Genomic DNA, 26,456 nt, shown 5'->3' on the forward strand with positions numbered 1-26,456 from the left:
ACGAGCACCTTTAAACAAGACAGGTACGTCATTCAGAAACAAAGACTCCATAATCATATCAGATAATAGTGCAATCAGATAAGAGTGCCATAAAAGTAGGACACATCAAGAGATTAATACAAACCAAGAGTCTATGTTCATCAGGCAGCTGCCGTAATCCAGACCATCCTCCATGTTTTTTTACGCGATGGTGTCCGCGGAGCTGACTGTCTCTGCGGCTGCAGGCTAAAGGAAGGCAGCCTGCGCCACATAATCTTCAGCCTCTTTAAAAACTACTTGGCAAGGTAAGGCTTTTGGGTTAGGGTTATGTTTTGTTGTAATAAAATTACAAATTAAAAATATTAAAGAAATATTGATATATTAAGTTATGTTTACATTTATATTGCAACATAATTAATACACTTAAAACTTAAAGTACACTTAACAGTACAGCGTGATCTTGACATTTTACAAGACACACCAGAAAAAAAAAACATGCATACTCATCTACTGGCAATGGGAAAGGAGTCCATCTGCCATTTCTTAGTAGGTTCACTTGTGTTTGATACTCGCATTTACACACACATTTGGGTAGAAATGGGGTATTATATATGACTCAAGGGTCTGACCGTGCGTAATGGGCTCCAGTGGAAAAGAGCATCATATCCTCAATCTGGTGTTGAATAAAGGACAACAGCCCATTCCACAGGAATTTACAAATCTGTGAAGGAAATACAAACAGTCTTCTACATAGCTCTTTTAGTATAAAAAACTCAAAATCTGAAGGATTGGGTTCAAGGTAGTGTGTTCAGAAACTGGCCGGATCAAGCTGCTGACAGCGTCTGGTTGTGAAGACTGCAGACTGGGACAAGGCCTCTACGGCCTTTTGGAGGCTATCAGGAGGTCAGCCATGGGTGGCGGAGGCACTGTGCAGCGGTGGCCCTCCTCTCTGGATGGTAATCCAACATGGGAAGAAGGAAGTCCGAGAAACCAGTGGCATCCTCCAACAGGAAGTGGTATTTCTCCACCAGAACTTCATAGAGTCTCCAGAACCTCAGTGGACCAATACGACGCAGGTCACCTGGATGACATCATGTAACCAGTATTACACAAAGATGCTTACAAGTAGCAATGATGAAATTATATACTATGATGTATAATTATATTGATGATCAATAAAAGTAAAATCATACTAGCACACAACATACCTAAAAAGGGAAGTTGCAGACTTACCTCTGCGACTGAAGTACTCGGCAGAGTATTTACCCGAGAAGGCAACAACTGGTGGAATTTTACCAAGCAGCTCCATGATCTGGGCTATATGGTCTAAGTTGGATTGAGAGCACACACACACACACACACAAAGATGTACAGTACACATTAGCATACACTGCATCAATAGGTACAATGCAGCCACAGTGTAATCTCATTTAATCCTGTGTCAGTGTTTGTTACGCCTCTGCACACTGTACTAACTGACCTTCCTCTAGGGAAATGGACTTGCCAGCTTTGGGTTCAAACAGGGAGTCTCCAGTGAGCAACTCAAAGGCCTGGGAGAATGCAAGAGAAAATTGCAGGGTGAAATGTGTGGCTAAATAAGCGTTTATAAAGAGAAAAAATCCCAACAATTGAATGGATTACAATGAAATTTGATGATCCAGTGACTTTCCATGGCAAATGATTCCCAGAGGATTAATCCAGTATAACATGTTGAAATTTGTTGTTACAACATCCTTACAACAAAAGAAAATGCAAGAGTGTCACACACATATCTTTATACTTTCATTCCCACAATACGGTAATTCCTGGAGATAAAGGTTGGCAAAAACCTTTACTCTGACCCCACACTCTGGCCAAATATTACATTTGCCTCACCACAAATGAAGGTTCTATTTGGAGGGTTCCTCAAGGCTCACTGTTAGGCCCGCTATTGTTTCTTTGATTATTGTATAATTTAGCCTATGTAAGGTCTCCAAAGTGAACATTCTTGTTATTTATTATTTTTTGTTATTAGTTATTATTTACATTTACATTTATTGAAGATGATACAAATTGAGTCTAATCTTCTAAAAAAAGTAATTTTTCCATTTAATTTTCATGCAAACTTTTGAAATGTTGCAATAAGACATTTTCTTTTCCATCAAATGGTTTTGGGCGAATGAACTCCACTACAGCGTAGTTTCGTTAAAGGTTGGCACCATGAGCAAGGTATGGCTGTAATCTCTCAGTAACCAGGTGGAGTACAAAAAGTAGAAGTTGCTAACCAGAAACAAGAAAAGTTGGTTTGACCATCCAACCCAAAATTTGGTGCAATAGGGCAAGTTTTAATAATTTGTTCATGTAACTAGTCTTGGCCACGAGAAAAAAGCTCCAAGAAAAATGTATTTAACCATGTGACCCAAATCATTTAACCTTTCTATTTAGTGTAAATGGCAATGTTTTAAACTGTTAGTAAATGTTGTGAAATTGAATAAGATAAGTTAAGGCCACAAAAATACATAGGGGTTAGTAAAACATCAGGGATTGGCTGAAAGAAGTCACAAACTACTATAATGAGGCACATGACATAAGGTCTGTAAACGTCAGTTCATTCTCAAAATGACTTATTTTTACTATTGACACAAATCCCAGTCTCACCACCTTGGTGCTTCTATACTTTGTCATCTTCCTTCCTTGTTTGCGCTCCAATATTCACTACATCCACTAGAGAGGTTGCCACCTAGCAAGAAATGTAATTGGTGGTGGTTTTGAAGTGCTTGCATTATCCACCCAAATGGTTGCTGTAAATTGCTTGCATAATTGACCCATACGGTCGTTTTCTGTGTGAGGATGGGCTCTCTTTACAGTACATAAACGAGTGTGTAGGCAAACACGTGTAAAATAAATCCAATTTCTTTTACAATTGATTGTAAACAAAACTACCTGTAAACAACCCAGTGTTTTACTTAAGTTAAAAAAATATTTTTTGAATGAGCATTAGAGCCTCATTCAGCCATAAGCGGAGCTGTAGACTTGTCTTGTTTAATTGTGGCATAAACTGATACAATTTATATCATAAAACATACACTAAAGCAAAGGCTATATATATATTTTTTGTCGACAGAAACACAGGTAAACCAAAGCAAAATGGTCTGTAATTACTTTTGATCTTTTATACCCCCATAGACCTACTCGTGGAAATCTTGTCAAGTAACTCTTGTAAACAAAGTCAAACTTTGTTTAAACTGTGAAAGTGAATTTTAAGAGAAATTTATATGAAAATGATTCACAAGCATCCAAATTTGAAAACGTGGAGTCTTGGGTTTGAATGTTTCACACAGTGCAATCATATATTTTTTGGTTTTACCCTTACCATGCAGGCGACACTCCAGATGTCAGCAGGCGGGCCATACTCAGATCCCAGTAAAACTTCCAGTGAGCGATACTGACGAGTTTGAATCTCCTCACAGAAATGTTTGTACTACAAGAAAGAAAAACAGACATAGGAGACAGAAACAATTCATATTAATCTTTTAGTGGATGTTTTACGGAGCCCCAGATGCTCAGCGGTGCTTAGAGATGTTTTAGAAGCCGTAAATTACGATGCTAAAGTTACTGATTATTTATATGGAGTCTGGTGGGTTTTGCGAACGCAATTTCGCGGACTTTTATGTTTTAAAAAGGATCTTAATCTTTAACAGAAAGGTCGACCTCCTTAGAAATCCTTTCCATACTAGCTAGCGCACTACTAGCTAGCAAGGTTAGTCTCATTATTTGTTGGATTTGCGAGCTCTCACAAATAAAACTTAACATCTTGCAAAACAAAGTCAAGATATTGCAAATGAAACTGGAGATATCACATATAAAACTAGAGATATTGCAGAACAAAGTGTTTTGTTATTTTTTCCATCCCCCCGATGCCCCCTCCATTGCTCCGTAAATTTAAACATAGTGTTAGTGCACAAAAATGTAACCCTAACCCTTTTAGTGAACCTCTTTGTGACACCAACTTCCTTTTAAAGAAATAAAAAATAAAAAAAAACATGTTCAAGGCATTAAATGCTTGTGTAAAAAGCCACTGACCACCCAGCAGGAGCTTCCCAGGTCAGCAATTTTCACTGCAATTTCCTTTAAACTGTGTGGGTTCAGCTCCTTCTCTAAAAGAAACAAGACATCCCATATTAAAATTCAAGAAAAAGTTATATTATAAAAGGACAGTTATATATTATTTAGGACACTTATATTGGACAATTAGTTTAGTCTATCAATGATAGTTTGGGAATAAGGCATTTGCTTGATTACATGTTAAACTAAGACCTTAAGCCTAAAGCTGTTATTATTATATTGTATTTCTTACATTTTTTTCAGTTAACATTAACAAGATGTGTGCACAGAGCAAAGACTGTGAATTTTAAGCCTGACATTAGCACACAGTTGGCTCCATGTATCTGCTTTGTACACACATAAAATAAACCCTCCATGGCTGCTCAGACAGCTCAGCTGTAAACTGTCCACTTTTGAGACTTCACTGTCAAACAATCTTCAGCATGTGTAGCAATAAAAAAAAACGGTGCCTGAGGAATCAGAGGGGCTGCTGTCCTCTGGTGGTACTTTGTGGGACTGCTCCTCCAGACACACCAGGATGTTCTCAGGCTTGATGTCTGTGTGGATGATTTTACACTGAGTGTGAAGGTAATCCAGGCCCTGCAAAACCTAAAGAAAACCCAAACATGATGTGACCTTCCAAACAAGCAGTACTATACTATTCTGACCTATGACTCCATCAGGGTAAAGTGGTGGCTCAAAGAGATGAGGACGACAGGGCCTAACACATTGTGACAAACCCCTGGATGTTTGTAGTATATATGGTGTCATTCAACTCTCAGCAAAAGAGCAAATAAGCCTATTTCTACAAAGTGCACCAAATCCACTAAAATGAAGATACGTCTTTGCCTAATCTTAATTGCTTGTGTCTTTGTCGTTCTTTACCTGAGTTAGTATTTGTTTGACCGATGGCCGCGTTAGTCCAGGATTTCCAAAACATTTGTGCCAGTCTCTCAGGTCAGGCCCCAACAGCTCCAGCACCAGGCACATGTCTAACCCCCAGGCATTAAGGTCAGTTTTACATGTCTGCAAGCTATTGGCTAGCTGTGTTCACTGTATGATGCAATGTAATGCTGTCAACATAATGCTACTTATCTGTTGTGACACCTCTGAAAGAGTTTGCAGAGACAAGTCACTTATGAGATTTATTCATTTTATCATAGGCTAGTCGATTTCGACTGTGTGGCCATTTGATAGATACATTTTAGTGGCTCTTTTAGACACACAAGCACACGGTGTCAGGTTTACAGTGTGTGTCCAAGAAATGACAGTCTGTGAAAAGGATACGAACCCCGTTGACCCCGGCCAGCTTGAACTCATCTAGCAGCTGAACGATCTTTTGACTGGAGGGATGCCGCCTCGTAGGACCACTAGCCTGATTAAAGAGAGGGGGAGCAGTGAGAGAAAAAAGCTAAAGAAGACTGACAAGAATTAGGACAGGGAGAAAAATAGAGAGGAAAAGCATTTAGTATTATTGTAAATAGCAAGTGTGTAATGGTTGAAGGCATTGTAGAGAGGAAGATAGAAAGGTGGAAGGGGAGATGGTTGAAAAGGCAAATTGACATATCAAGAGAAATAACATTTGACAGAAAGAGTAAGACATGTTAGATAGGAGAAACACAAACAGCGGGTCACTGACGCATCGCAGGAGAGCAAGTTCATCCTGTCCTGCCTGAGTGAAGCCAGCTCCGCTCTTCAGCACCTTCACAGCAACGCGCCGCCCTAGCCTGCCAACACAGACACCGAATCAGCTGCTCACATCCAGGACAGAATAGTCCACTCTTTGCCAAATCCATGAAAGCTGTGTTTAAGTGTCATACAAACATGTATTATCTTCAGAAAATATTCACCATGAGAAACAAAGTTCAACATGTCAAGTTGTGTTGGACTAACGGAACCCTTTGTAGTTATAAGAGGGGAAAATAAATGGGGGTGTGGTTATGCATACATAAACATATATTCTTTTTTGAAGGAGGTTAGTCAGATTTTCTTTTTAATATGTAATATGTGTCCATTTTGTTTTAATATCAATTCAGTCAGTGATTAGAATGCAGCCATTTAAAATCTGTCATTTCAATATTTCTTTATCCAAAACACAGAGTCACAGTGCAGACTCATTTGGTTAGTTACTGTACACTGTTACACACAGCCCAGTTTATTACCTGAGCTCGCTATTGGGTGTGAAGGTAATAATTTACAATTGTATTAACAATATATATATTACATTTTACACTGTTGTGTCAAACAATTACATTACATTAATCCCACCCTGATAATATTTGTACAGTCCCTAATCAAACCTACCTGAGGTCCAGACACAGCCAAACAGTGGAGAAACAGCCCCAGCCCAGCTTGGACACCACCTGGTATCTTCTGTTGAAGGTGTCACCTATCTGGACAGGGTGGTATCCACCTGAGGAAATCAAAACAAAAGAAATCTTAGACTAGACAAAGTCAAATCTTATTTAACTGTTTAGATCCCATGACTTAAATGTGAAACCTTTACACCATACAGTATATGTGTTTAGAAAGCCTAGAGTTAAAGGACTAAAATGTGGCACTAAAGCTATTTCTGGCGTTTCAACTTCCTCTAAGCTATAACATGTCTGCAGCGAGTAATACATTTAAATCTCCCAGCAGGACACTGGAACATTTGACTGCAAAGCCTTGGACATCATCAGAGATCATGAATGAATGATGAATCTCTACTTTTTGGGATTTAAATGGAACATGATACGAGGTGGTAACACGTTTTATTCCTGTGTCAGGTATGTGTGGTACGATACAACACCAAGTACAAGTAGAGACTTGCATAACTGGCAGAGAAGGAAAGATGATGTCAGGATGTCAAGTTGGCAAAAAGGTTTTGCAGGAAAAGGTGATATTTTGAAAAGAGACAAATAAGTGGGTTGAGTGTTTTAGAGATGTCAGCTAAATACATATTGTGCTTGCAATTCTTTATTCACCAATACATTGCCTAAACATACATCGCCTGTACATCATTGCCTATACATTGTAATGTCAAAAAAAAATTGGTCAGACTGAAATCTCTCTACAAAGGTTGAATGCATTGCATTGACATTTTGTGCTAACCCCGATGATGTCCAATGACTTCAAACCAATTAGAATCTAAAAGAATTGTTTCAGACATATGTGGACATAGCAGGCTTATCTTATTTGAAGCAACATACTGTAGCTACAAGTTGATCAAGTAAGACCGTACTGTAACAGCATACGGCTGAAGACTGTAGCTAAGTCAAGTTGTTTCCCACCTGAGCCTGCTGACGCCACAGTCTGCTTTGCTTATGAAATCATTCGGGCTACCTCGAACAGGCTGCTCTCGGGGGACGGAGAGGCCGAGGGAAAAAAAAGTATGGTGACACTGGAAGTGGTGATTGAGTACATCTGATGATGAGAGTGCGTTAGGAGACTCTGCTGTACCATAACAGTATTCTCTGGGGTCCTCAGAGTCCTGGCTGTCCTCTGGATCCAGCTGCTCATGGCATCCTAGGGCTTCAAAGTTATTAGACGACTTTGCTTCGCTCCTGCACAGACACACACACACACACACACACACACACACACACAGTCTCCTTTTTAAATGCCTGTACATCCTCTGCATAGAGTACGTGCATGTGTATGTCAGTGTGGAGTTGCCGGGTGCAGCCGGGAGAGTTTACCTACTTTTAGATTTTCCCATAGACCGAGCTGAGAGAAGACAAGCAGCATCACAAGTTGCACTATTTCTGACCCAACTTTAAATCATTTTGCAACCTGATAACTCTGCATCCCAGCTGCTTTAGATATCGACTGTGGAAACAGTTGGGTCACACCATGTCTGAGAATACTGAACACAGGCCCAGATTTGGGTGTGGCTGGAAGGACATGGGTTTGATGTGAGACATGGCACCCTTGTTCTTAGATTTACATAGTAGAAAGGTCAGGATTTCACTTTTTTTTTTTTTTAAGTTTGATGATTGCTAATTTCCTTTTTTCTTTCTTCAAAATGTGAAATACAAAGACTTGTAAGAACTTGACCCGTTGATATTGTGTCTGAAATTCTAAACTACCATTTAGGTCCTTCAGGTGATGTCCAAAAACAATTCCGGGATGTTTTTTTTTGGTGCCTAGCTAAAATGAACTGCTCCAAACTGCACTGCTGTCGTCATGAAAAGAAAAATAGTTTATGAGCCGAGCTGCATTTTGATGACATCAAGCAAGAATCCAAGGTTGTATTAAAAATAAAAAATAAAAATTCCACAATGAGCTGTTTCCACCAAAAGTCAAACACACGGACAGTGTTGTTTACATCCAATAACATTCCAGGTTTGAAACTCAAGGTGTCTGATGTTAAATTACCAAGTTGTTTCCAGTGTGTCAAGTGCAATGACCAGATTGTTCTACGCGGTCACAGGTAAAGAAGTCCCATACTTACGTGTGATTCTGCTGGCCGGCTACATCCACGGCGGAGCAGGGACTCCTCTGCATGGTGTGCATGGTTCAGCAGATGTAGCCTGCAGACACAGCACATCCGACCTGATTATCTTTGATTAGAAACTGGATATCTGGAGCCTTCAGAGGTCAGATACAGGAGCAATAGCAAGGAAAACCGCAGCACCTTTAATGTTGCACCACTTGAAAACAGTTGAGCAGTTGAGAGGTAAGGAGGTGGGGGGGGTCCGGTACTGTAGATCTCCCAGGAGGCTGGGAACGCCAGCAGCAGTAGTCAGCAGGGTCTAAACATGGAAACTCCCAACAACCTCCTCATTCACTGCCACTGCCAGGCCTTCACCTGCTTCACTGTGCCATTTATGTCTTCAGCTGATCTGACAGTTGGTGTCTCTCTGTTTCTCTGCATTCCTCGATTTCTCTTTGTCTGCTACTGTGGGAGAGCCATGACGGAGATCAGAGGCACTGCAAGATAAGGAGTGTGGCATGAGGCCAAAGGAAGCAGAGAGAGAGTGACAGCTGCTGATCCCCCCCCCCCCCTCACTGGGAGTTTGACCTTTGGGCCACCATGATCACAGATTGCTAAACCTGGCTTGAGAATGGGATCCCTGTCCTCCGACAAGATATAAAGTTTCACAATAAAGTCATTTAAACAAAAGGTCAACTGAGAAGATTCTTTATTTTTTTATTTTCTTTCAATTCCTTCCTGTCTTTTCTCATCTGTAATGTTAGCCATTAGACATGCTAAATAATTACATATAAACTGCACCCATAAAACCCAAATATTTGACATGCAATCTAACAAAAAAATTCAGTATAAAGTTTTTTTTTCAAGAAGTGGAAAAACACATTCTGCCTGAAAACACATGGTGACATTTTTCTAAATATACATGCACTAGTTTCAGCCGGTGTGTGTGTCTGTGCGTGTGTGCGTGTGGGACACACATCTTCAGAATACTTTCCACTTCCCAAAGCCTGCATCTCTGCTCTCTGTTGCCAACACCACACTGTTAACACTCCCTCTCTGACACGGCACAAGATTTCCTGGCTGATATGGTCAAGCCAAAGGGACTGAGACAGAGACATGATGGTGTTGAGGGGAGGGGGGGATGAGGTGACATGTGTGTTTGTGTATGTGTTGGGTGGGATGGGACTTAAATGTGAAAACACTTGGCCTTCACCTCTCAGATGTTGAGGGCCTCTCGACCTCACGGGGATAACTGTTCATAGTCAGATGACATGGTATCACAGGTCCTTATGTGGGACTCTCAACTCTTCTGACTGTTCAGCACACTGGCTGAAGTGGTGGACTTGCATTGTGGGCTTGTAACCAACATGGTTTTGTAAAAATTGAGACTTTTTTTTAATCCAGCCATAACTAGCATCTATTAACACACGTGCATGTCAAAATGTTGCAAAAAAGAATTTCAAATTAGGCACATTTAGATTAACTGGTTTACAGCAAATTATGCTATATCGACGATGTTTCGTCGATACATACCATCAGTGGAAAACACACCAGGATACACAAGGTATAACCAAAGTTCACACATTTCCATATACTATACATGTTCATGCACACACATATCCATATACTATACACGTTTGCATGCACACATACACACACTCTGCCTCTCCTTCAATTTGGCCTATGTGACCCCCACTCGTCCAGAGGGAAAAGTGGCCTGCATTCATTTGCTACATTGCTGCTGCTAATTGATAACTGATCCTACTTAAGCTCTTGAACACACACGTACACTGTATTGGGTGCCCACATATCACAGATTTGAGATTTCATCACCCTCCAGCCATACGAAAAAAGAAAACAAACCTTCAGTTGTCACTGGACATTCCCACGTTGGCTGTCACATGAATGTTAATCTGTTTTAGGAATAGTCTTCTGACACTGATATTTTTAACTGTTGCCTGCACACAAAAGGATTTTTAGTTATTTGGGATGAGCGCATGCATGGTTAAGTATCACCAGCTGTGAGTGACAGGTGCTCATACTTTATGAGCAGAGGATGCCCAAATATGGAGTTCCCATCAGTAGGTCAGCAAACAGGGATAGCCTGGAATTAGTCAGTACTTGCTAATGACAAAACTGACAGCATCTTTCTAAAATGCATTGTACCTCTGTCAAATGGTCTTGGGTTTCATATATAAAAACAAAGTGTCTTTCTAAAATGCATTATAGGCATACCTCTTTTTGATTGGCTCTTTTCATGGTTAACATTTTGACATTTCACAGAAGGAAATGCACAGGTGTAAAGTAAATCATAGCATTGGTCATGGCTGCAAATGGCCCCATGTCACTTTGAAAATACTGCAGTGAAGTACAGGAAGCTGTTTTGCTTTGTCCTACATACTTCTTTAGATTAGGGTGTGAGTGTGTGTGTGTGTGTGTGTGTGTGTGTGTGTGTGTGTGTGTGTGTGTCGGTAGGGGTCCTCCACCAGAAGAAATGTTCTTGATTTGAACCACATTTCCTGCATTTCTCCATATATTAATAGAGATACAATATATACAATATCCAGGAAATGATTTGAGTTGACCAAAATGATAGATTACACCAGAAAGAATAGTAGGCTACTAAACTATTTATAAGAGAAATTTGTCTTACCTTTTATAGTTAAAAAAAAAATAAAAATAGGGACCAATCAATGAAAAGTATGGGTGTGTGGAGGGGGGGGGGAATTGGCAAACTAACGGCAAAATAAATTGAGACATTCATTACCGTCGGGACCACTTTATTGCATCACATTAAGTTGTTGTTAGGTTCATCCTATCAATTAGTAAGAGAACGCTAAATTCAGGATTACTTAAGAGCAGTATGTATCTACAAGAACAAGGTAAAACATCCAAACTGAGCTCTGCATACACAAGTAAGCCACAAGCAACACCAATGTGCAAAGGTTTTTCTTGAATGTACAAAATAATCGCTTTCAACAATGAAAAAAGTCTGATTTCACTATTGCTTGTAAAATTGTTGCAACATCTTAAAAAGGAGAGATTCAACCTGTATCAGAATTTGGATTTTGACTTGGTGGATTCTGACTCGTACTCACGACTATAACATAACGTTCATATAACATTCAACAAACAAAAAGAAACACCATAATATAAAAAAGTTTGCAGAAAGTTTCTCGCCTTTTCTCTTTATAAAAAAAAAAAGGGGGCATCTGATTTAGTGGCGCATAACCGCTATTATTTCATATGTTGGAAAACAATATCCAACAACTTATGCAATAGAATAAATACAAAATAAATTAAATTGGGGAAAAAAAAATAGTAAAAGAGTATCCCATGTGGTATCCTGGAGCAACAGGGAACATTATTAATCATATTATCGGATTAAAGTCTTAAGAGAAAAGGGAAGAAATTCTAAAAGATAATAAAGTGCAGCTTAGCTCTGCCGTGACACAGTTCAGGCATCCGCTTTGACACCAAAAACTCGTTAATTAAAGCTCAGAATCAGGGCACAGCGTCTCTGTCGGTGTGAAAAGGTGTGTGTGAAGAACTGATAATTAGCAGCCATCCTGCTCCAACAACCCTCCAGTGGAGACGGTGGTTTACTCCATTTCCTTCAGCCTGAAAAATCCCATAATATCAAAGGCTATTAGTGAGAGTTACACACTTAATTTCAATTGCAAAATGGGAACTTGATAAAGTGGGGACGAGATAACAAATCACGTTCTGACAGCATGAAAACAATTGCAAATCCAAAAGCGGACTATAACGTACAGTATACTGCATACGATAGCAGAAATATCTTAGACAAATGGAAGGTCGAAACCTGACTTAAATAAAAGAAAACTTTGCCTTTTGCTAACAGGTTTCTCTACAGAGCTCTCCCCACGCTGGTGTCTGACTCATCCTAGCTTTCGGCCTCTTTTTTTACTCGCTCAGCCATGACGATGGTGTAAAAAACTCGCCGGCCGAAAGTTGCAAGGGTGTTTTTTTGCTCACAGGCGCGAGGGGGGGGCGAGACGACGACCAAACAACTTGAAAAAAGTCATATAACCATTCCAATGACTCCGAAACTGTTAAGTTAAGGTAAATTAAGCTAAAAGAAACTTCATAGTTCCACTTTAAAACCAACTAGGAAATTTGCGAAAATGATCACGCAAAAAAAAACTAGAAAACTACAAATTACATAAATGGTAAATGGGGAAGGGAAATAAATACTGGAGTGGCAGAAAAAAAAAATTTATTTGTGCATTATTATTAATTTATTTGTGCATTTAATCTTTTAATAAATAAAGTCAGGCTTGGTCTTTAATAGGTGATAAGATCACCTATTTTGAATAAATTACTACAGATTACAGTGCTGCTACGGGTTGTGTCTATATGTAATGATCTTACTTTCATGGTTTTCTTGCGGACGGAACGGTTAATGAGTTAGCTATAAGTACCTCTTCCAAATTGTCTGGGGTAATATATATAAAAACAATTGCTTACAAAAATGATGCCAACATTTGCGGAACATTCCCTAAGAAAAGGAACATTCAAAATAGCAGTTGGTCATCAGGAGAGGAACTCCGGTTGGAGGTCTTCCTCTACTACGTCCAACAAACGGAAATCAACACTCTTACAAAACACTGCTTTCAGCTTGAATAATAGGCAGCATCTATATACTGCAATGAAAGGACAAGTGGCGTTGCAAAGCTCAAACAATTAAAAAAATAAAGCCTATCCGGGGAAACACAGAATGACAAAATATCCAAAAACAGCTAATGAAATGTCATAGAGTAAGACTTGGTAGAATGATTGAGGGAAAATAAAAGCAGAATGAAAACATCCTTCAAATACGTTAAGCGGTTGTTCAGGCAGCACATCGCCGTTTTCTGTTAGTTCTTTCTGTAAGACTTTGACATAATGTAGTAGAAAACTCCACAAGTTTTCCTTTCTCCGCCTCGTCAACGGTTTCTCACCCAGCAAACCCACTGCATCCGTTCCTCAGCTGTCAACTTGCTGAAATGTTCAATGCAGTCTGTCAACAAAACGTTCAAGTCCACTGAGACACGTGCTGTAGACGCAGAGGAAAAACAGAAAGGGCTCTTTTCATATGATGTCTCTCTTTAGGTTGAAATCAACATGGGACACAATGTGCTTCATTTCACAATTCCTTGTTGTTTCCCTGCAGATAGTGTCACTTTCCTCCCAGTGTTAAGACCTGTGGTAATGTCAAGGGAGTGGTACTGTAGCCCCTGGATACGGAAAAGGAAAAACGGCCATTGTCAGTGATCCCTTTTAAGATAATTTCTTGATTCATTAAAAATCAGTTTTTCTAAAATGATGGAAATCCCAGTATGTGCCACAATGACTCTTGTCCTCCTTTGTCTTAAAAAAAAAGGAAAATACTTTTGTCTTCCAGGAGACAGAATCTTCTCCCATTATTGTCCTCTTTTCCAAGTTAAAAAAAAAAAAAAAACTCCCATCCTTTGGGTCATAGGTCTGTGACTTTGTTTTCTACAGCAGCAGCTATCTGTTGGAGCCTGTAACCAAGCTGCATCTTCTGGGCTGTGGAGTCCTCTTCCAGGGCGGTGATAATCTGACGGATAACGGGAAGAATGTGTGAAAGTCATAAGAAATATAGATTTGGAATATTGTGTAATTACCTAAAAGAGCTTATCCTTTTATGAGTGAACATTAGGGTTAAGGGAATTTGAGCTATATATACAGAATATATATGTGTATATACGTATATATTTATCAATTAGAATATTTGAAATTGACAACTTGCTAAACCCCTCCCCTGAGGCCATAAACCATAGATAATTAACTGCAATAGTTTGAGAGGTTTCAGGTTGCCCCGTTCACAGCGAGAACATCAACTGTTTAGGATTGCGCCACTATGTGGAAGCTGGTCCTGAATAATATCAATATGAATGAATCAAATGAATAATTGAAGGTAAAATTAGCATCTGCGTCCTGCTTTTCTTTGGATTTGGAGAGATTTTCGCTCCAGCAAGCCCAGCAAGTTTTATCGGGGAAATAGCTTTAGATTCACCGTACATTGGTTAGTCCTCACCTAAAAGCATTTTCTGTATCTCTGTTCACTGTTGAAAGTGAGCGTACCCCTGTTTAATGAGCATACCCCTGGCTTAACACCATATATATTTTTTTTTTAACATGTCTTCTTCTTGTTTCATTAACTTATGAGGATGCTTACTTGGAAAATGCGTGGTTGGGCGGGATTGTATTTTCAGCACTCAGAGATTTGATTATTTTTACAAGTAGTCAAGATGCATACGAACCACAGCACATATCAGTTGTTCATGTACTTTCCTTATACTCACTTGATCGTAGTATTTGTTGATGTACTTGTACAGCTCATGTAAAGCCACAAGGCAGTTGACCTCAGCAGCATAATTCTGTTTAGTGAGAGTAAAAACAAGAGAAGTGAAGAAACGGCAGGGGGGTGGAGGCCGACAGAAACTGCTTTGGTTGCCGTTCATATTTTATTTCAAACTCCACATCTAGCTTGTTAGGCACCCACCCAGATGGAAAACGTCCAGGGCATGAAATGATTTGTGTTCAGCCTCACGTAAAAAAAACAAAAACAATACTTTTGCAAAATGGGAGAACAAGAGCAGGTAACCTACACGAGAGAGTTCTGCTAGAGCTGAGTTCATCTCCTGGTCACTGGCGGAGATGGTCTGACGGATGTCTCCGTAGTACCTGGGGAGAGAAAGAGGAGGAAAAGGTTATGTATTGAAAAGAAAGTAAAAGAACGGCATGGAATAATTGGTGGACACAAGAATAAGATATACTCTTTCTATTCCTTTCTAATATTGTATTGCTTTGCAATAAGTACCCTACACGTCTTTTAAATTAAATGAAAGTCGATGCCTTAAGTGTCTTGAATTTCTTTGGGGTGGCATTTCTTTTAGGGGGTTGTGACTTGTGGTCCAGAGAGTGGTCACCCCACAAGTTTTGGTTCCTGGATGCTGTATGTATAGCCGTCCACATTTTAACATGTTAAAATACATTCATGGAATTTGACTACATTAAACTGTGTGTGTTTGTTTTAGCTTGACCTCATCCTGAGAGCAGACTGCATAAAGAACAGGTAACGTAGGCTATGTACAGACCAACTGATCTGAAACTGCCATAATGCAGACCACATAACAGTATTTATCCTACAGCAGAGGATGGGCTCATCAGCAGCCTAACTCAGGGGAGTCCGACAGACAAACATTCAGCTTTTTGGAATTTACAGTTTGTCCAATAAAACGTTCAGTCGTGTTAGATTTAGTCTTGCATTGCCAGACCTTCCTCATGAACATGAATACATTGGGATACTGTCTATGTGCTGTATTGAGGTTAATACTTTACATATAGATATACAGCTATTCTGGACATAATTTATTTAGCCTCAACGGCTCACTTTTGGAAAGAATTACTGAGGTGAAAAGCCATGTTATACTGACCGCCTGGTTGAACATAAGACACCCCTTAGCAGTAAATTAAAAGATTTCGGTTTAATTACATGTGGGGAAAAAAAGGAGGAATCTAGAGCATATCGCTGTGGACGGAAATATGGAAGGAAAAAGAGTTTTCTGCAGTGTTTATCTTTATTTAATTTAGTTAAGACTAATTAGCCTTATAAAACAGTATTTGTTACACAAAAAAATCATGTCAAGCTAAGCTTTAAAAACTCAGCAGTGGAATCTGCAGGGTTTAATGTGCAGCTGACAGTAGTAAGTGCAGCAGTCTGCCTGGTCTGGTAGACTAAGCCTCGCAGGCTTAGTCTACCCTCTGTCTGCCACTGACAGATTGTCCGAGGCCTCTGTCTCTCCTTCCTTCCTTCCCTCCCTCCCCCCCTCCGCTTTCCACCAGAATGTGTTTTATGCCGTGGGTCAGTGTGGCAACCGGCTGCCATATTCTTACCTCTCCACCATCTGTTTGTAACGCGGGATGTCTCTGGCGTACAGCAACTTGTTGATGGGAGAGTCCTGTGTAGACAAAGAGAAACGAGTCCTGATTATCACTTAAAACAGGTAAAATAGAGCTTTGTTGATGTAATGCTTCAGATGAGAACCACAACTTGAGGGCCCATTATTAGATGAGTTGTATTATTTTGTTTTTTCATCCATGTACAAAAATTATTGGATTCTTTCACTTGTGCCGATTTGTACTTGCGATTTTCATTTATTGCTATTCTAGAAGTGTTGCTATTCCATAGTAGCCTTTTGCTTATTGCAATTTTCTTTTCCTTCTTTGACAAAAAAAAATGAATAAGAAAACATTTCTAAAAACTAATTGTTTTTCAAAAAAAAAATTGCACATCACATGTCAGTCAGTCAGTCTGACATTTATTTTATTTGTTTAGAAGAACATAATATGGATTTTCTGCATTTTCTGTTTCGGTTTAGCTGGAAATAGATATGATGTATTCACCCATATGAACAGAAAATATTTAGGTGAATCAATGGTAAAAACTAAATAAAAATTTTGATTGTAGAAAAAAAAAAGAAATCAAATTAAAAGAATCGTAGCAAAAAGAAAACACAATTTTTTTGACCCCCCCCCCCCCACCCGATAAAGATGTGATGTGAATGCACTGTATACACTCATGTTATTGTATTACTGTATAGTACAGTGATATCATTTCCCCATATTGTGCTAGTATAGTGTTTTGGATGGGTTTATGTAAAGCAAAGCCACAGTGAGTAGAATAATACTCTTCTATAACACTGGCAGTGCCCTAAAGTGATAAGCTCACCCGTCCCAGTTTGTGGTCAGCGATGGTGCAGGAATCCATAAAGGTCTGGGCGATGACGGACAGCACAGCATCCACGTGGTCTGAGGTCTGCACGTCAAAGATGAACTGAGGGTTCTTTAGGATATTGATCCAGAAGCGCAGCGGTAAACTGTTTGGCAAGACAAGAAAGAAGATGGACATGTGAACAGTGATCCTCTGATATTAATGTATGTAAAGAAAACACTCGGAAGGACTAAACAACCGCTTTAAGGTGACTCTGGTGAGGTTTGTTTATGGTGTAAACGCAGAGCATATTAACTGCAACATTTTAGAATAGTAGATGTGTGATTTTGGCTGGATTTTTTGATAAAACACTGTCAAATCTATATGAGTCACGTATATTTTTATTTCTGTTCTTTTATTTGCATCCAGTACCACATACACTAACAAAATGAAAAACATCATGCATAATAATCATAACCATAATAATTGTTAACCTATTTGGTAACCACGGATACTGTATGCATGTCGGCGTGTACGTGGACTTTACCTGATCAATCAGAAACTGAAACAGCAATGGGGTGAGAGTGTCCTGCAATTCCAATGTTTCTTAAAGTGCCCATATCATGAACAAAAACACTTTTTTTCTGGAATTTAGTGTGTTATGTTGTATTTCTGGTGTTTCCTCACACATATAAACTTAAAAAACAAACAAAAAAACAACCATGCGGTTTTGAGTGAGATACAGGTTTCTGAATGTATCCTGCCTTCAGTCTTCCTCATCCAATTATGTAGCGAAGCTGCTGCCGGCCCGTTACCTGTTGGTTTTCCAGATGTGGATGGTTTCAGGGTCCATGATGTTGTGCTGCAGAGCCTGCTCATCCAACAAGTCAAAAAAGTATTTGACGGCCAGCGGTACAGGGCGACTGGTGCTGAGGATCGCCGTGAATAAATCATCCACAAACTTCTGCAGTGTGCCCTGAGATGGAGCGGATGAAGTGGAAGCGATAAATTAACCAGATCTATCCATCATTACTGTTGTTGACTTTGACAACATAGTTGAAGTCGTCATCATCTTTATTATTGTTATGGTGTAAGCATCGACCTGGATCAATAGATCGATTCAATGACCCACAATCCATTATTCCATCCATTATTTTAGATTCCCACTATATCTTTTGTTAAATAATATTGTGTTTATAATTTAAATGTCTGCAAGAGCTCAGTTAGAAAATTGACAAATCATGTTTTAGTAGCTTTTTTTTGTTGTTGCTACAAATGTAAGTTTGTTAAACAGGCGTTGATGACTTTGTCTCGTATTGATTGTAGGCCCCTGAATCAAATCGTATCGTCACAGACTTTAAGATATCAGCAAATATTACATCCTTATCCAAAGAATCAATATAATATTGTATTGTCGTGATAAAACTGGTGATTTACAGCCTAAACAACTAAACAGGTTGATCCCAGTTGTCTACTTTGCTGCCTGGAGGCAACACAAAGTTCAATACTGTTGCTCTGTAACAAACTACTTTTTTTGGATAATTTCATTATAAGAATGTGGATGCAAAACCTTTTCAAATATGAGCGCTAATGGTCCCTGTTTGATAGATACCGTCTAGTCTGCTTTACCTTCATGGAGAGCAGTCGTGTGAGGTAGATCTCGGGGATAGCCTTGGCCCTCTCGCCGCCCCTCTCCCTCAGACTACCTCTCCTGTGCTTGGGCAGCTCCGACTCCTCATTCGCTTTCACCAGATGCCAAAGCCTCACTCCTCCCTCCTCCCCATCATCCAGCATTGGGGTCTCTGGAAGGTGGGGACAACAGTCAAATGAGTACAAACGTATATACAAATATAACTGCACATGATGGTCCAGATAAATAACTGTATTCTCTAGTTTTTACTGTTTCTGTGATTTTTTTTTAACATGATTAGCACTTAGGCAAATTCCAATCAACTATGTTGACATGTCCCCTTTGTTGCTGACTCTCAGCTTCCCACTTAATACAATCCAGTGCAACAAATCACATGCATACAGAAGTCAGACAGCGACCCCCCCTGGTTATTTAAACTCTGTGCAGCTTCATAGTTGTTACATCTGGATACAGCTGCCCATGCACACATTAAAGACATCTCGATATCAATGTGTGTTTAGCAAAAGATGTTAAAAAAATGTCACGACTCAATGAAAACAAGCATAAACTGGGATCTTAAATTCTGATAATAATAAAGCCTGTTGTATTAAAATCCCACCCTAAAAAAGGAAAAATAAAAACTGAGTCCAATTAAAAGCTGTGTAAGCGCTAGTGGTCTGGGTAAAGAAGTCAGAATTGCATTAGGCAATATTGCATGATCTTTCTTTGAAAACTGGAGGTTGTATTATGTGAGGGTTCCCAGATGAATATAAAACTGGACTAAAGTCTAAAATATGCGGAAGCTATTGAACAAAATCTGAAAAGCTCTTTTGGCCATCTGAAATGAAGTTTAAGAATAAAAAAAGAATCAGATCAGATCATGAGGTAAAGATAACATCTGTGCACTATAAATCAAGCTTATTCCAAGCACTGATGAAGACCTATTATAGGTGAACGCCGCTGTCAAGCCACTTTGTCAACAAGACGTTCCGTTTCCTAAGTCTTTGTAACTGAATAACGTAGTTGTGTAAACCCCAACTGTGTGTACAATCCTCAAAAAAAGTGCACCAAAGAGACTCACTTTCTCCAGGCATGTAATCGTGGCTGTCATGGAGGTGATTTTTGTTGTTCCTGGGGACGAGGGCGACCGTTGCACCATCAGGAACCTGCAATCGCACAGCTGTCACACTTCCTGCCTAAAAAAATCCACATGCATTTTTTTGTGTGCAAGTATGCTAGTGTTGGTTTGACTTGCGCTTACCTTGTAGTGTTGCAGTGTATTAAGGCGCTTCCATAAACCTTGCACTACAGATGTCAGGTCCTCATCTGATAGGATTAGGTGACCCGCAACACCTGCACGCCACTCTGGAGGGAAAACATTTTTGATGTTACCCCATGCTAATATATTTTTTTGTTTTCAGGAATACTACAACAGATATATTGAACATCTCAATATAAATTTCTTTTTCTTTTTTTTATCAAAAGATTTAATCATTTTTGTTTGAATACTCTAATCCCACTTGGCCTGTGGATCAAATCAGGATTTGTGCAGAATAAATTTGGAGCTACAGTCAAAATGGAAACTAGCCCACCAGTTATAGTGAAGGAGTTCCCTATCTGACCCACATCATTACTCACTAGTCTAAAGAGAAGCATGGCTTTGTGAAAGAAACTGGATTTACCAAGATGTAATGAGTCAATGTGTGGCCTCTGGGAAAAGGAGGTTCCCTTCCAAGTTTGTTCCAGAAGTTTCTCTTTCACTTGGGTGATGGTGTCACAGTCCAGGACTTTGGCCGGTACCGTCTGATTGGTCCCACCTCCGCTGGCGGAGGCAGCTGGCATCACAACATTTAGGGTCTGGACAGATGAACGGGAGGGCTGATTATTGGCGGAAACATTGGAATGCTGCTAAACATTTTAGACTGCTAAGTTTTAGATTGTGGGGAAGTGTTAAAGTGTGTGCAGTTGTCCGTAGTGGTTTGAGTAAAACACACCACCATAATTTAGTCTTTCAAATTTGAATTTGGGAAGAAAAACTCAGAGGGCCAAATTTTAAGGATCAAACGGTGCGAGGCACCTGGTGCAGGTGCGTTTAGGGCATGTCTGAATCCATTTTTGCTAGTTTTACGGCAGAAAAAAAAGGTCTGTGCGCCAGTGGCATGGTCCAAATGGGTTGTACTTAGGGTCTCAATTAATAATAGGTGTGTTTTGGGCATAACAATCAATAAACCAATCAGAGTGTCAGGTCCCATTCCCTTAAAAAGCCAGGCACAGTTGTACCTTTTGTATTGTCATAAATCTGACATTGTACCACAACCCTGCCTGTGTTAATATGCTGTATATTGTATCTACTGTATGTGTGTTCTGACCAGCGTGTGGTACTCCACGTCCTCTCGCAGCAGCCTGTTGTCATTCAGTGTGTACTTGGCTTTTCCTGTCACCGCGTCCACAGGTCCCTTGTCCACCTGGTGCTTTATTGCTCTGAACAGCATGTAGAAGGACTCCCCTGCTGATTCCTGGCCAAGCATAAAAAAGGAAGTTCAGCAACATTCTAATACTGACAAATTTCATTAAGAGCCATTCATTCAGTCAGTGTCCTGACCGAGTGCTCCTCTTTGCTTCTGAGCAGCCAGGATTGGACACCCTGTCAGTGGAGGCAGAACTGAACTGCATTTGTTCCGGCTTCAATGTTGAATTATGTAACACGTGTTGAAAATGTAAAGTGTTTTTAACTCAACAGATTGGTCATTTGTATATTTTATTTTAATGATTCTCTTTGTTTATTTAGACAATGGACAGTCATTGTTTGTCCCAGAATTAGCTCAACATGAGTGGTTCTTAACCTGGGTGGTTGGAAGTGGTCAATAGCTAAATAAAGGAGTAAATAAGATAAAATATATAATTGTTATCTTACACAAAGTTGTAAATGCTTTTTGTGTGTATGTACTCAAAAGTTTGCTTTTTCTTCTTTCTTTCACCTAATCAAATAAAAAAGGATTAATCCTCAGTCACTGTTCTCTGGTCAGGTGTAAAATATGAGTGTACATACCCTCAGAAAGGTAAACAGACAGATGGACATCCAGTTTGTCAAAAGCTTCTCAACCACTGATTCCGTTCTGGAGAAGGAAAAGAAAGCAAACAATGGATGGATGAAGAAAGCACCTGTGCTAAAGATACCTTCATAAATTGACCGACAGACTTTACCCTCACCTCCTCAGCATCAGTTTGGGGTTCTTAGCCACATACTGGTCCACTAGGTCATTGAGCAGTGTCTTCAGGATGTCTGTGAAGTACTCCAGTTTTCCATGCAGGGCTACAGTCAGCAGAGAGGCCACATAGGCCCGGTCCCTTGGGGAGAATGTCCGCTGGACCTCCAGAGTGTGAATAAACTGGAGACACAACGGAGACAAGAAGATGTCAAAAAAAAGTGCCTCATCTATATGTAAGAGCAAGTTATTGGAAAATGCAGTGTACTTAAAAAAAAAAATCTGTATTATACTTTCTACACAAAAACATTTAATGCAACAGAATGAGTAAGAAAAAGGATGGGAAGATCTTTCCCAATTACAAACGGTTCCCCCGGCATATTGTGGTCGTGAATGGCTCTTCAGTGCACCTTAAAAACAAACCCTTCATTTAATAATCTGTTTAGTTAGGAACAAAACAAGCATAACCATGCTGGCGGACCTTGGTGAGAAAGAGTTTACTGTTGAGCAGATTTGACAGCTGAACCAGCCCTTGCTCCACGGTCTGCCTTCGACTCTCAGGGACATCCAGATCTCGTCTCAGGGGCGACTCCCGGTGGCCAGGGAAGAAAATGCGCTCGGCGTATGCCCGGTAATCCAGGAAGGGAATCCCTGAACCCACCAAATCACTGGACATGTCCATCATCTCTGTCATCAGGTCTGAAAGAGGGTGAAAGGAAAGGAGGCTTCAGTTTGTGTACAGCATCTTCCACATGTTGGGACATTATTGACTGGATGTTAGGCCTGCACGAGTTGGGGAAAAATATGAATTGCAATTTTTTTAAATTTAGGATTGATTTTACGATTCTCTGCCACAATTTTTTTGACTATGACAAAACAAAACAAATTGGCAGTACCAAACACAAGCCTGTAAACACAGAGGTTTCGATGAAGAGAAGGGATGGGAGATGCGCTTTAAAACCTATTTTATACAGTCTACATAAAACTCACAGAAGAAAGTTGTAGCGTTTGTGATGCAGTCGGCTCGAAAAATTAAATGAGAATCAAAGTAAGAACAATTACTTAAGTTATTTTAAAATTAAATCGTGAAAAGTGTAAATCGAGATTGCGACTTGACAATGATTAATCATGCAGGCCAAGAGGATGTTATTGTTCTAAAAGTTGGACGCCTTGGCCTGCACCTGTGAACTCCTTCTTGCAGCGGTCTCTCACGCTGGTCTCCAGGTTTTCCAGCTGGATCTGCACCTTCTTGTAGTCCCTCATGGCCTGTTTGCTCTTCCTCCTGGCAAAACGAAAGCCATGCAGAGAACAGTTAAGCAGAGAAATATAGCAGCACTTTGTTAGGAAGAATAAGACACATATAGAAAAAAATAGCATTGATGACTGACTGTACATTGCAGCTTGTTGAGGACTGTACTGAAGGTCAGTTAAATTAAAGTGTTCACCTGTATATGAGGACTATGATGAGCACAATGAGAGCCACTATGGAGGCTCCCACCCCGACCCCCACCTGGGCCTCCAGAGGAAATGTAGACTGGGCCTGTCTGTCGTACTGCACTCTGCCCAGAGAGAAGTTAAGATTCCCCATTCTCACCTGGAAAGCACAGTTACAGATATTTTTTGAAACAATAATAGGAGAAAAAGTCAAAGTAACGGTTAAGAAAGGCTGCGATAGGGAGAAAATTAGATATCACGATATTCTTGACCAAATACCTCATTATCAATATTGCAGCAATATACTATGGTTGACAATTGGTGCTTTAACAAAATATCTTCACACTTAGATAAATAATCATCAGTAATGTGGACATGATGTCTAAGATCTAAGTGGGTAAAGGCAAATAATAGAACAGCTACAACAGCCTGGTAAGTTCAGAAAAGAACATCACTTTACTGTAAGGCAGCCTTTAAAACCAGGAAAAGACACCACTCATGTCATATCACAATATTACGATTTCAAAATCCAAGACGATATCTAGTCTCGTATCAGGATATCAATATAATATCCATATATTGCCCAGCCGTGCGATTAAGCTTGCGATCACGCACTGTTGTTCCCCTAACTGATTTGTTCCAAAATCCTTAAGCAGGACTTACACTCGTGCGGAGACCTGAAGCTTAAACTTGTGCATTGGTGTGTGCGCCAATATCTTTAAGAGAATAGTATACCCTCCCCCCGGGATCTTTCCACTGTGCTTTCTGACCATGGTTGGGAATCTGTAGCAGGAAAAGTTAACACTCTCCTTGATTTCATGTAGTAAAATTTTTTGAGAGGTGCACGTTGGAGGGTGACACAGGTATCAATTGTTGCTCCCATCCCATCCCGTCCGGAGCCCACTAAAATACTCCTGGCATGTCCCGATCACGTGACTGCCCCCCCAAAAAACTCCTGTCCTGTGAGATCTCGAGAGAAAGACTACTGAATCCCATACCACTCCTGTTTATGTTGTCTAAGTAAGTTATCAGACCCAATTGGTAGTACGTTAACTTCTATCCATTGTCTCCTCTTTTGCTGATTTTTTTTTTAAAGTATCCTGCATTACTGTACTTGTTTGTGCACCTTTTTCCACGTCTTATTCCATGCACATTATAAATGGACAGGACTCATCCGACTACTACCTAACAAGTATTAAGCTACACGCTTTTAAACAGTCGGACAAACCAAACCAAAGATAGCGTTCTATTACTGTATTTTGCAGCTGAGTTAACCACACACATAGGCCTATTGTAACCTTTACTTCCCCTTGTCTCAATGACTAAATAATAACACTGTGTATTTTTTTTTTTAAACAAATGCCTCGCAAATTTTCCAACTCCTTCCCGCAAACGCCGGCTCCCGTTGATTTCAATGCTCTACCCGTCCATATCACATGACCAACAATGAGACTGAGTCCAGTCCTGAAAAAATGTCACCCTCTAGTGCACGTCAGGCTACGGCGTGGGGTCCTGCCTAGGGGTGATATCTCCACGTACCTACGTACTTACCCACAGCGTCGATTTAACGCAGAAACATGAATTGCCTTTTATTCCTGTTCCTATTTAATAACCTTACCAGAGTCCCAGGCTGCACATTTCACATGACATTTGCTTACTGTGAACTCAGGCAGACTGTCCATGCCGTCCTGTTTCTTGCTGGCTGTGACTGAGGGCTGCTGAGCTGGGGGTTCACAGTACAAGTGGTTGTGGGTCAGGGTCTTCACCGAGCACACCCCCGCCCCGATCCGAGCCTCCACCTCATGCTTGTAGATGGCTAGATCCAGGTTCTCTCCCTACAGGGGAAAGACACAGCATGACATACAGCATGACCTGCTGAGCCTGTGTTATGTGTTAAGCCTGTAACAATTCTTACATCCATAAATTAGAGCCCGGCCGATAAAGGATTTTTAAGACCGATATGTATTTAAAAAAAATGTATGCAGATACGTAACAAAACATAAACATATTCCTAACATTACTGAAAAACAAACTCCTTTAAAGTCCTTTAAACCAAAACACAAAAAAAAGATAAGAGTGTTGCCAACAAGGACGTTGTACAGCGCCCTCTGGTGGACAAACTATGCAACGCCCACATCATCAAAATCATAATCATCTGTTTTTATTTATTTTTTAAATATTAATTTTAGTGAATATTGTTTAATTTATTTGAAAAATATTTTTTAAATAAATGTTTTTTTCTTTTTTTGCCTAATATTGGCTTGCCGATATATCTAACATGAATTAATATTTTTTTTATTTGACAATTATATTGTTAATCACAACTATTTTTGAGGCAATTAATTGTACAGCACCATTTTTTAATCGTTACAGCTCTAGTTGGAGTTATATTCACTGTCTATGGAGGAAATCTCAGTGTTGATAATTGTAACGCTGGAGACTGGCTCATACACCGGGGGCTATTTCTTAAACACACTTTGGAGTAGAAAGAAGTAAGTTGTCGGCACCCACCTCGACAGAGATGATGCTGCCCGGTTTGTGGTGGTATGGTTTGCTGGGATCGTTCTGGTTCAGCAGGTAGAGATGCGGATTGGGTTCATAGCTGAAGGCTTCATTTCCCACAGTGCTGAAGTCAAAATGGAGGCTGTCCAACAGGAAATGAACTCTGACCCTGGCCCTCCTGGCCTCTGGACCCACTGCCGGAGTCGGACACAAGATGAGGAAGGAGCTGTTCACTGTGCAGAGCGACTCGTACTAGAGGGGAGCACAGGAACAATTAGGTTACGTGTATTAGGGGCATAAACGAAATATTAGTTTGTAAAAGAAAAGATCACCAGCACCATTCTTCATGATGAAATGTATTTATTAAAAAAAATAGGCTGTCAATTTATTGAAATTTTAGTTGTGATTCAATTGCATGATTGTCCATAGTTAATAGCGATCAAACCAAAGATATCCAGTAGT

The 26,456-nt window shown here is 39.9% G+C and overlaps 2 protein-coding genes across 3 annotated transcripts in view; both read right to left on the reverse strand.

The window, feature by feature from the left end:
• Positions 1-615: 615 nt before the first annotated feature.
• Positions 616-8,674, reverse strand: si:ch211-220i18.4 (SRSF protein kinase 3). Its single transcript, XM_034875955.1, is given in 12 exon segments — positions 616-1,060; positions 1,213-1,305; positions 1,460-1,529; positions 3,332-3,439; positions 4,042-4,115; positions 4,467-4,671; positions 4,948-5,054; positions 5,350-5,437; positions 5,702-5,789; positions 6,367-6,475; positions 7,504-7,607; positions 8,498-8,674. Coding segments are annotated over 12 exon segments (1,293 nt in total). The 5' UTR covers positions 8,560-8,674; the 3' UTR covers positions 616-875.
• A 4,141-nt stretch (positions 8,675-12,815) lies between these two features.
• Positions 12,816-26,456, reverse strand: part of LOC117947227 (plexin-B1-like) — a 60,402-nt gene continuing 46,761 nt past the window's right edge. For both annotated transcript variants that reach the window (XM_034875901.1, XM_034875902.1), the window contains 18 exons: positions 26,004-26,246; positions 25,151-25,327; positions 23,504-23,652; positions 23,240-23,340; positions 22,540-22,757; positions 22,063-22,241; positions 21,902-21,968; positions 21,222-21,368; positions 20,535-20,709; positions 20,114-20,217; positions 19,934-20,018; positions 18,852-19,024; positions 18,038-18,198; positions 17,241-17,388; positions 16,406-16,470; positions 15,118-15,193; positions 14,812-14,886; positions 12,816-14,063 (listed from right to left, as the gene is read on the reverse strand). In XM_034875901.1, the coding sequence (XP_034731792.1) occupies positions 13,959-14,063; positions 14,812-14,886; positions 15,118-15,193; positions 16,406-16,470; positions 17,241-17,388; positions 18,038-18,198; positions 18,852-19,024; positions 19,934-20,018; positions 20,114-20,217; positions 20,535-20,709; positions 21,222-21,368; positions 21,902-21,968; positions 22,063-22,241; positions 22,540-22,757; positions 23,240-23,340; positions 23,504-23,652; positions 25,151-25,327; positions 26,004-26,246 (2,448 nt within the window). In that variant the 3' untranslated portion in view covers positions 12,816-13,958. The remainder of the gene's footprint in view (positions 14,064-14,811; positions 14,887-15,117; positions 15,194-16,405; positions 16,471-17,240; positions 17,389-18,037; positions 18,199-18,851; positions 19,025-19,933; positions 20,019-20,113; positions 20,218-20,534; positions 20,710-21,221; positions 21,369-21,901; positions 21,969-22,062; positions 22,242-22,539; positions 22,758-23,239; positions 23,341-23,503; positions 23,653-25,150; positions 25,328-26,003; positions 26,247-26,456) is intronic.

This window comes from Etheostoma cragini, chromosome 7 (assembly GCF_013103735.1).
Source record: "Etheostoma cragini isolate CJK2018 chromosome 7, CSU_Ecrag_1.0, whole genome shotgun sequence".
Taxonomy (NCBI): domain Eukaryota; kingdom Metazoa; phylum Chordata; class Actinopteri; order Perciformes; family Percidae; genus Etheostoma; species Etheostoma cragini.